The sequence below is a fragment of the Vitis vinifera genome, chromosome 17 (assembly GCF_030704535.1).
Source record: "Vitis vinifera cultivar Pinot Noir 40024 chromosome 17, ASM3070453v1".
Classification (NCBI taxonomy): Eukaryota; Viridiplantae; Streptophyta; class Magnoliopsida; order Vitales; family Vitaceae; genus Vitis; species Vitis vinifera.
The window spans coordinates 3,884,084-3,896,134 of NC_081821.1; the positions used below are offsets into that span (position 1 = coordinate 3,884,084).

General features: G+C 28.8%; 1 protein-coding gene across 1 annotated transcript; it reads left to right on the forward strand.

Moving 5' to 3' along the window:
* The first annotated feature begins 7,997 nt into the window (after positions 1-7,997).
* On the forward strand, positions 7,998-9,570 carry LOC100247374 (transcription factor BEE 3). Its single transcript, XM_002276464.4, has 6 exons — positions 7,998-8,432; positions 8,522-8,644; positions 8,740-8,805; positions 8,916-8,984; positions 9,096-9,173; positions 9,286-9,570. The coding sequence occupies exons 1-6, from the start codon at positions 8,067-8,069 to the stop codon at positions 9,379-9,381; spliced, it is 798 nt and encodes a 265-aa protein (XP_002276500.1). The 5' UTR covers positions 7,998-8,066; the 3' UTR covers positions 9,382-9,570.
* The last annotated feature ends 2,481 nt before the right edge of the window (positions 9,571-12,051 follow it).

Here is a 12,051-nt window from a genome sequence, read left to right on the forward strand (position 1 = left end):
TATTCCAAACAAAATCTTACAATTTCAAGACGAGGTAAAGTTTTATTAAAGGCTTCGGACTCAAATATTGCTAAAATAAAAACCAAAGATGCAATTAAAAGGATGAAGTTAAAAGAAAATGCCAAAATCTTTCTAAGGGGGATGGAGTTGTGACAAGGGATTTGCAACAACTCAGACTCCAATATAGCAATGGTATCTTTTGTATTTTCCTTTTGTACATCATTTCTAAGATTAGGAATGAGTGGGGTAGGAAGGATTGGTATACACTTTGAGATTCCCCTTTACATTTCGTAAAAGTCATTGGACTGCATGGAATGAAATTGAATCTGGAAAATATACTCCGACAGATGAATTTGGGTACAACAGTGAACAATATCCAAACAGAAGAAACAATGTAGGCTGCCCTGCAAAAAGGGCATCGCAACTACAATGGATGGCCCAAAATGCCCACCATATTCATTGAATTCTCATGTGCAATGAATTCCTACTATTTTTTTTTATATATCAATGTCACTAGAAGCCAAATCTGCAACATAATACACCATATTTCCCCAATAAATAAATAAATCTTTATGAGGGGACCAAAAGCATATTAAAAGAAAAAGAAAAAGATTTGTTCTGTACTTTAGGGTTTCTAGCTTTTTAATTTTTGAATATTTGCTAAAAGGGCCATCAATATTAAATAAATAAATAAATAAAATAAATAAAAATTGGTGGATGTTGTTAAAGAAAAAATATGGTTAACTCCAAAAATAAAAAAATAAAAAAATATCAACACTTCAATGATCATACCTCACCCACCAACCCACAACCCCAGACTACAATTTGAAATTATTGCAGGGACCCACAACCCCAAACTGCACTTTGAAATTATTACATGGAAAAGTTTTTAATAAATTATAAAAATCATATTTTAAATTTAATAGATCTTCGTTCTATGTGACAAATACATAATAAGTAAATTCAACCGATTCCAACATATTATGTAGAAATTTGTGTTAGTATCTAGTACTTACCACATGAGCTTCTCCACCGATTTCTAATAATAATAATAAAAAAAAAATCTTTAGGCGATATTTAGTTCTCAAAAAATATTAAAAAAAGTAAATTTTTTTTTTTAAGGAAAATAGTTTTCTTATGTTTAGTTTCATTATAAAAAATATAAAAGAAAATCAAATATAATTAAAATTAATTAGAAATTTATACATTTTAAATTTATTTTATTTTTATATAATTAAGGAAAATAAATGAAATAAATTTGAAAAAATAAAATAAAATAATTTATTGACTTTAAATTTATTTTTTATTTTACTGCAATTTTTCCTCTTTATTTTATTTCCCTCAACTTTTATGAGAACCAAATATAACTACTTCTACGAATAGCTCATAATGTTGCATCTCTTCCGAGACCAGGACCCTTTATCATGACTTCTGCTCATTGCATACCTTAATCCACTATTGTACGAATAGCATTTCCTGCTGCGGTTTGAGCAGCAAATGGCGTCCCTCTTCTTGTACCCTTGAATCCACAAGTACCGACTGAGGACCAAGAAACCACCCGACCCCGTACATCTGTAACGGTCACAATTGTATTGTTAAAACTTGCTTGAACATGAATAACTCCCTTTGGTATTCTACGTGCACTGTTACGTGAACCAATACATCAATTCCTACGTGAACCAATTCTTGGTATAGGTTTTGCCATATTTTATCATCTCATAAATATGAGTAAGAGATATATGGATATATTCATTTCATGTCAAAACATGATTTTTTTATTTATTTGTACATCGGGTTCTTTAGAGAATATCTTTTCGAAAAATTATCCTTGTCTTTGTTTATGTCTCACCTTCATGAATCCATTTTTGTTCTTTCATTCCAGGTAAAACCCCCTTAAAGTATTAATTAATGGAGGAGTAGTGATATTAGACAACCCGCCCTTTCTCTTCTTTTTCTTCACAAATAGGAAGTTCCAGATCCAATTCAAATATCAGAAGGATTACCATATATAACACAAAATTTCTCCACCAATTCTTTTTAGGCGAGCCTCTCGGTCTGTCATTATACCTCTAGAAGTAGAAAGAATTACAATCCCCATAGCACATAAAATTCTAGGAATTCGTTGATATTATATTTGGTTCTCGAAAAATATTAAGAAAAATACAAGGAAGGAAAATAAACAAAAAAAAGTGAAAGAAATAAATAAAAAATTAAAATTAATAAATTATTTTGTATATTATTTTAAACTCATTTCATTTATTTTTCCTCTTTTATATAAATATTAAATAATTTTAAAATATATAAATTTCTAATTTATTTTACTTTCTTATGCATTTTCTATGTTAAAACCAAATATGATAAAAGAATTTTCAGAAGTTTTTTTCTTTCCTTGATGCTTTTCGAGAACCAAACATTACTTGAGGAAATAAACCATACGGAAGATCACACTGTGACCAAGAAATTCTTGGGAACATGTATTCTTTTTTTAATATTTTGTTTAAGGTTACAAAACATTTTATAAAAATCTATTTCATAAAATTATACATTGATATTTGTTTTTTAACTTAATAGAAAAGTCAAAATATTTAAATGGTATTTATTTTTTAACTGAATAAAAAAAACCAAAATATTTAACTTTTTCTATTTAGTTAAAAGTAATCTATTGATATTATCCAACATAATTAAAATGAACTTGTTATATGTTCAGTTTAATTATATTGGATGATGTCAACATGTTACTTTTATCTGAATAGAAAAAACTAAAAACAAACATCACCTTAGTTTTTCCTATTCCGTTAAAAGTAACTTATTAATATCAATAAATATAACTAGACTAAACTTATTGATAATAACAAGTTCACTTTTAATTATGTTGGTTGATATTAATAGATTACTTTTAGTTGAATAAAAAAAACTAAATATTTTAGTTTTTTCTATTTAATTAAAAAACAAACGTCACCTTAGAAAACTTTAAGATTTTGTGAATGAAATCCATTACAAAAATAAAAAATATAAATAAAAATAATATTAAATTAAACTTAAACCAAAGGATGCTTGGACTAACCCGAATTTTAATATGATATTAAGTTCCTAATTTTCTTAAAAATTTAAATTATTAGGATTTTTATCCAAGATATTTATTGATGAAATGGATGACAATTTTTTTGTACATTAATAAAAATTTAAGATTTCACAAATTGATAATAAGTTAATAGTAGTATAAGTACAATGATTGTTTTATTCAAACTTTCTCGAAGCTGAAATTGTAAAAGCACTAATAAAAAATATTGAATTTTATAAACTAATTATTAAGTTACTAGTGAATATTTTTGTTTATTGTGAGTTATTGGAATAAAATGTGACAAAAACATGTTCTTATGCTTACTAAAAATAAAAATTAAGTGTTCGGTCAAACTTTATTGGACAATTCAGAATCATAGTGAATAAAAAAAAACACAAACATGAACATAGCATTTGAAATTGTCCCACATCATCTAACTTGGTTGATGAATGACGGAAGCCACTATGCATCATTTTCAGCCCCCTAGTTTTCAATCATAGAGAGCTTGAGGAAAAGTAAGAAGAAAGGAAGTTCTAGTTTTTTTTTTTTTTTTTTTAAAGTGAAAATAAATAAAAATTAGCTTGGGTTTGAATTCAATACATTTTTATTGTATGCTTTTTCAAATTTATGCCCCTTATTTTCTCTTTTATGTAAATATTGAGGAATTTAAAAATATTTAGATTTTAAATCATTTTTATTGTATTTGATTTTTCATTTATGCTGTCAATAGTCATCCAAATAAGAAATCTAAATTTATACCTATAATTTTGAAAAACGGTAGGGTAGGGAAAGGAAAAAAATATGAAAAAAAAGGAATTTTTTTTTAATTCTTATTTGATTTCCCATGAAAATACAATAAATAAAATAAAATGTGGTAAAAATTATTTAAAATTTTCTTTCATTTTAAAATTATTAATTCCCTAATACTATTTGAAACAAATAAAAGTTATTTAGCATTGCAGATCTACTTATGAGACTCCTAGTTTTATCGACAAACAAATAAAAATGATTAAAAAGAATGAGAAAATTACAAATAAAAAAATTATTAATCTTCATTCTAAATTTTATGATATTATGGCATCAAATGATATTTTTTTTGATATTATACCAAAAGAGCGTCATCAATCAAGTGATGTCATCTAACGCTTTTTGGTTTCATTCATTTTTACGATAATATCATTTGTTTATAACTTTGTATTTGATTTCATTTATCAGTATCATCATTAAATGGTGTAGATTTCACCACACACATTCAATGAGACTGATTTAGAATCCGATGGGTACAAATAATGCATGTTAGCATTTTGCTTCTAAATTTCATTCAAACATGAACACTTTTTCCATTTATAAACCTAACCCTAGAGAAAGTGACTATAAATTCAAAAAACTATCAATGCATTTTTCCTTTACCCAAAATTAGGTAATGTTGCTATTTTAAGGTAGCAATGCATTTTCAAAGTCAGAACAAGATCCAATTCCATGACTTCTTCTATATATCAAATGGCAAATCTTTCCCAACACTTTTTCTCCTAACTACCCCTTTTAATTTTGCTTGCCAACATCTTAATTATCGAGAGCTTTTTGTCAACTGTACATGGACTACAATCTTAGTTTGGACTTGGATGAACTTCTTATTTTTTATTTTTAAAATTAAAAAATAAAAATAAGATTCAAAACCTCTTAAAGGCCTACATTAAAAAGGTATTAAAGACAAAATAAAATCTATATTTTTTGTATAAGATATTCTACTTTTCATAGATATTTTTTATTTTAAAAACAATTAGTATTCATTTGAATATATTTTCTATTTTTATTTTAATTTACATATAATATAGAATAACTCTTGTATAAAATGTATCAACCTATTTTATATTCTTAAAAACTATTTTTAAAATTTAAGGTGATATAAATTTTTTAATAACTCAATTTTTTAAAACAGCATTTAAAAATCATTATCTTTAACACTCAGCTATTATTTTTTATATCCAAATAGTTGATAAAGGTTTGGATATGGTGTTTTTCTAGAAGGGTATAAAAAGAAATTGTGAAGTCTAAAATCATTTAACATGGTAAACAACAACATTTTCTTTGCGTCTTTATGGAATTAAAAACTCATTATATTTCTATATCACTCGTTGAAAATTAGAGTACGTTTGGGATCATTTTTTTTAATTTTTGCATTTGATATTAAAAATAGAAGTAGAAGTAACCAAGATGAATAAAGATAAGTTTTATATTTTATAAATTTAATTATGTAAAAATTTACGTTTCTTAACAACATTCAATGAAAAGTACGAGCTTTCATACTTCCTTAAAATGCCAATAAATTATATTAAGAAGCATGAGATCAATGTTTAGAAGCTTTATCCAAATATCCTTTTATGTTATGTTAACATTTAGTCATGAGTTCAAGCTTGATATAACTCCGTTGGAAACTTGGATATCGCTAATTATAACTAAAATTTTGAATGGTCATGAAAATATACAAAAAAAAAAAAAAAAAAAAAAAAACACCAAAGACAAAACAAACATGGGAGACAAATGAATCATAGGCAAAATCTAGCTAGTACAATGAAAGAGTAATCCTATTACCATAGTTGCCAAACAGGGCCTTATGGGTATGTGAATGCAAAAATGAGAAGGATATGAAAGGGGGAAGGAAGTGCTGGAAATGGGGGGTTTGATGGCAAAGGTTACCACTAATGTTTTAGTAAAATGAAGACCCAAATCCAAACCCCACAATGGAAATTGTCAAACCACCCATCTCTGTTTTCTTTATTGGATTTTCAAACACTATGAATCTATGCCTTTATGTTAAATTAAATGTATTGCAATGTGCCAAACACACACCCCACATGTCATGAGCCAATTAAGCCACCCTCCTCCCTCTTTTACTTTTCCTTTTGAATTGAAAGAAGAAGCCAAATCCAGTGTAAGCCACATGGACAAAGGTTATGATGAAGTGCAAGACAAATCCCTCTCCATCCACAGTTTTATTTTGTCTCTACAAAACTTATTGCAAATTTTTGTTTTATTTTCTCATTTATTTCTTTTGCCATTTCCCCAAAACTAATCCCATGTAATTCATCTTTTACAAGACCCAATCCCATACAAAAAGCTTCTCAACAAGAATTATCTAGAAATATAACATTACTCAAATCATATTCACATACTCAAATTAAATAGGTTAAGTTAAATTTTATCTTGCTACTAATTTAGGACAAGTAAAATCATCGATGTGATTTGAATTGACAAATTTGAACTGACATATTTTTTGACAAATTTGAACTAAATATAATGGTTAAATTCATACTGATATGTATAACCATTTTAACAAATAGGTTATTTTTGGATCAATTTATTATATAAATTTTGACTCATTTTAATTTGATTGTGATTAAATAGCTAATTGAGTTATAAATATATTAGATTGGGAAGTTAATCATATTGACTTAAATAAAATTAAATTCAATATAATCATTAAATAAAACATGATTATTAAATGGATTACATAATATGTTACCTGTTTAATGATTAAATAATATTTAAGTTCCTATTTTTAATCCTATTATATTATTATTTTGTTATATCTAAGTTGACTTGAGTGTTTGAATTTTGATAAGATATAAACATGATCCATTAACATGAATTGTCATAAAGGATGATAACAAGATGAGTTTGGACCAAATTGCCCTCATTTCGACTCATTTATGTTTATATAAATTAATTTTCATCTACATCCTAGTAAAAAATTTAAATGGGATGAAAGAGGACAAGTATAAGAATTTCAGGACCCCTTGCATTCTATCCTATTTAAAATTTTTAAAATTTGTAATTATTTCAAAAATATACATGTATTATAAATAAATAAATTTATAATTTTTATAACTTATTTTGTTGGAAAGTTATTTTTTATATGCATTAAAATGGAGAAAAAAAAAGTTAAATCAAACTATTTTTTAATTTAATTATATATAATTATGATAAAGTAGGACGAGACAAGACAATACCCAAATCTATCTCAAATAAAAAAAAATAAACTCTTAAACATGCCACTAATCGATTTATTTTAATTCCAAGCAAGTTTCATTAAAAATGAAGAGAAATAAATACTGAAAATAAATTTATCTCATTGTCATCTCAAATGCTCAAATTCTGATCATTTGTAAAATATCACTAATAAATTTAACAAAATAGTTAATAATATTTTAAAGATAAAGATAAAGACAAACAATATCATCAGGATCTCATAAGTTAAGGGACAAGGAAAAAAAATTAAAAAGAAATCTTAAATTCTTTTATTTACTTTACAAAATAAAGAAAGTAAAGTATTGCAAAAATTCTTGAAAATTGACAAAAAAAAAAAATCAAATTATAATTTTACTTTTTTTTTTTTACTTATTTTAATTTAATTATTTTTGTAAGTGACAGAAAGATTAAGAAACATCCTGAATCCTCTTCAGATGGAACATGATGATCAAGTATGACTAAAAATATGTGATGGTGATATAATTTGTTCGAAGGAGACTTCCACTTAATATTATCACTAATCTATGGACTGGAAGACAATAAGCTAACAGCCAATGCTTACCTTCAACCCTCACCCTCATGTCATTTTCTACTATTTCTCAAAGTGCCCATTATAAAAATAAATAAATAAATCGATAAATAAATAAATAAATAATTCTAAAATTAAAAAAGGCAAAGCTTTTGTTGAACTTTTTGATATATATGTATTTTTAGCTTATGATGGGACGTATTATTATTAGATGGATATATCCCTGAATGTGGGACCAACCCAAGGGAACACAACCATAGAAGCTGCAATTGCCACGTGGTTCCTTTTTTTTTTTTCCATCTTTAATGCAAAAAGAAAAAAGATTAAAAAATAAAAATTTAAGAATCAGACTCTCTATAAATTGATGTCTGACTCAAGCTCTTTGTCTGTGTAACCAATTTTCACCCCATTTGGCTCTCTGTCTCCAGCTCTGCAATCCAATCTTCAATGGCTGATTTCACTGCAGATTTGCAGGGGTTCAAAACCTCTTCATATCCCTTATTTGAAGCTGATCCAAACACGGGACTCATCAGCACCCAGTCCACAGAGCAGAATCAAGGTTTTTTCGACAATCCAAGCTTGAATTTCCAGGCCCTTGAGACCTTCTTCTCACAGCAACCGCCAGAGTTTCCGGGAAACCTGTCAGAAATTTTCCAGCAGAAGGTGGCGGTGCCGATGGCTCAGGCGGAGGTTTCCGCTGGAGATAGTTTATGTGAGAACAAGAAGAGGAAGGCAAGGGTGGATGCATCAGAAAGCAGCTCTGGGAACTCTTCCACTCCGGCTTGTGAGAGTGGGCTTAAGAGGGGGAAAAATGTAATGGTTTAGTCTGTTTTTTGAAATTGTTTTCAATGTTTTTGCTTTCTTTTGAAAGCTAAGATTAATGGGTTGTGTGTTTTTTACAGAGTTCAGGAAGAGGGAAGAGAGCCATGAAAAGCATTGAGAAGGAAGATGAGAAACCAAGGGAGGTGGTTCATGTGAGAGCCAGAAGAGGCCAAGCCACAGACAGTCACAGCTTAGCAGAAAGGGTAATTATTTTTAGAAAACACCCTTGTTTTTCAAAACAGAAAACAACTGTGTTTGGAAGCAATTCTGGGCATGGGATTAATGCCATGAATTTCAGGTTAGAAGAGGAAAAATCAATGAGAGACTCAGATGCTTACAAGACATTGTCCCAGGATGCTACAAGGTAAATTAATTACTCAGAAACCTTTTCTTTTTTTCTTTTTGGTTGAATTCAATTAATTGTTTCTTGTGTTGCAAGAAAACACCTTTGGCTAATTCAAACATGAATTGCAGACTATGGGAATGGCAGTCATGTTGGATGAAATCATCAATTATGTCCAATCCTTGCAAAATCAAGTTGAGGTGAGTTGCCCACCAAATACCAAAAAAAAAAAAAATCCATTTTTCACATTAAAGATTATCAATTATCAAATCAAAGTTCTAATTTTTTTTTTTTTGTTTTTTGGAATTCAGTTTCTTTCCATGAAGCTTACTGCAGCAAGCCAATATTATGACTTCAACTCAGATACAGATACCTTAGAAACAATTCAGGTGAAGCTCAAACCAAACTCAACACATGAAATATTGCAGATACTAAATATATGATTCTATGTGTTGATTATAATGTACCCTAATGGTTAAGCTTTAATGTTTTATGTTGCAGAGGGGAAAGGTACATGGAGAGCAACCTCCTTCAACTCAACATGGTCCCATTGACTTGACTTTTGGCTCTTACTCCTCTTTGCCATACAACACATGAAGATGCTCAAGATTTTCCCTTCATTTTAAAATTTTCATGACATCAAAAAACAAAGAATTGTACTCTCACTTCATGCTATATACATAGCACACTTGGAAATTTATACTTGAAATTTGTATTACCCTCACACTTTGTGGGAAAGTGATCATTGATTCTCATCAATAAAAATACTTGGAATTTTTATTTTTATTTTATTTTTTATTTTTCTCATTCTAATATTTGGAAGTGATTGTGGGTGTGAATGGGGTTGGTGAGTGAAGCCCATTAGTGTCTTGTAAAGGTGATTTGAGTAAAAACTAAGTTGATTGTGATTTTGAGTAAAAAACAAGTTGATTGGACTTGAGTTTGATGGGTTCTTTGAATTCTATTAGCCTTTCAAACAGTGATTGCAAGATGGCTGAAAGTGATTGGAGTTTGAGAGATCTTCTAAGTTGAGGGTGGTTTGGCTAACAAAAGATGATTAGAGGGTGATAGAATCTAACAAAAGATGATTAGAGAGTGACATTTAGTCAGTGTCTCTTTGTTAATGTAACAAAATGATGATTAGAAGATACGGAGATTGGAGATTGAGATTGATTGCAACAATTTAAAGAAGATATGCATGGAATTGTAGTTTAGTGTTGTTCAATTGGGTAATTACAATAATTTAATTTGCTACTTCATGGGACCATAGCCAAAAAGAAATTGTGTTAAGATGAGTAGCAAGGGATATGCCAGAGGGGACATAAAGGAAAATGCCTTTATTGCTGATGAGGACATGGAATTATTTTCATGCTTCCAGCTCAAGTAATGATAGCCAAGGGAAACCAGAAAGACTGCATATTAAAACCCAAAAAAATAAAAAATAAAAATAAAATAAAATGGGGCATACCATTCTTCCAATAATTGAATGTTATGGAAGTTTGTGATATTTCTTTTTGTTTTCTTTTTCTGAAGAAATTATTAGCCATACTCTGTTCTAAATAAAATAATTAATATAGAAGTAGAATAAAAATTGATTTAAAAAAATTTACTTTTTCATTCACATTTATTGAAATTTTAGTAGGCTGGTAAATTTGACTCAAATGTGGGATAGTGAGTCCTTTTTTTAGATTTTTAACAATGACTTTTTAAGTGATTTTCATATCGAATTTCTCTCATTATTGATAAAAGCGTGTTTGATAAATATTTGCAAATATCAAATTTCTTCGATTATTGGCAAAAACGTGTTTGATAAAACCGTGTTCCATTTTAATCTAAGAATCGATTGATCAATACTTCCTTAACTAGGTAGGACCATATGAACCAAATTATTTCCAACAACTTATATAAAAAAATCTTATTTGTCGGCCTAATTAGGAAAATGTTATTTCCTTCAATGCCACCAATCGGGGTACAATCAATCAAAACCTTGAGGTCCTCATAGAAATACGCGTTAATCCAATTGACAACAAATTTTTGCAATGACATGTCACTCATCATATCTACGTGGACAAAAATGGATTAATGCATAAAATCTCAAGGATGTTGCCAATTCATGGAGTGAATGATTGAGAAGGTAAAGTTCGAAAATATATATATATATATATAAATAAAATAAAGTTAAAAAAAATTCTCAAATTTTGGATGAATCCAATGGACATAGCTAGATGCATTGCATCCATAACATTGAGAGGGAGAGGCGGACAGCTTGAATGGGCCATGGGGTGCCCAAAAGAAGATGGGGCAATGTGGGGGATCACCCCAACTTCTCAAAATGATAAGAGCTCATGAACCCTTTGAAAGCTACTTTTGTTTCTCCACCACCCCCCACTCAAAATCTCTTTTCTTTGACTCCCTTTTGACCAATGGTTGCTTCTCCCTTGGAGCATGCATGAACAAGGAGCAAATGTGGGCCCAAATAACTAAATGGATAGTGTCATATTCCCAATTTAGATTGAGGGTCACTTTTATATTTTTATATATACATGTATATATATGTATTTTTTATTTTTTTTTGGGGTGGGGGTGGTGGTGGTGGTGGTGGATAGATAGATAAATGGCAACTAATATGGGCAAGTTCAAGGATCCGTGTACAGAGGGGGTTCATCATCAAGCTTTGGAAGTGGTGGAGGTTGTTAGCCAGTCAGGAATCTTATTTATCATCATCATTATACCAAAAACGACACCAAAAATTTAAAAGCAAAAACACTTTGGAGCTTTCAAGATTTTTGGTTTGATTTGGTTTCTCGTTTTGACTCAATTCAGGCCAACATGAAGCAATTTTAAATTGGTCAAGATCCTTACCAAAAAAAAAAAAAAAAATGTATAACCATGATCTTAGATTCTAGAATGTGTCAAGGCTTAGCACTTGGGTGATACACATTTCATTCTTGGATATGGTCAAGTTTTTGGTCACAACATATAGTCTTCTTTCATCATCATGTGTTGGGTATAATTAAAATTATTTTAAATTAGAAAATATATAAAATAATGTAACACCCATCCTACTAAAATTCCAAACCGGAATACTTTAAAAGAGGTGAATTATTCCTCTTGGCCTAGTGGGAAACTTTATGTTTTTATGGGTCTTAATAAATAATATCCATGTGAGATAATTTTATTTTTTATCAAAATAAAAATATCCAAACTAACTTATCCATAATGTCCATCTATTACTCATCTCATTTACTTTGTTCTTATCATATTATA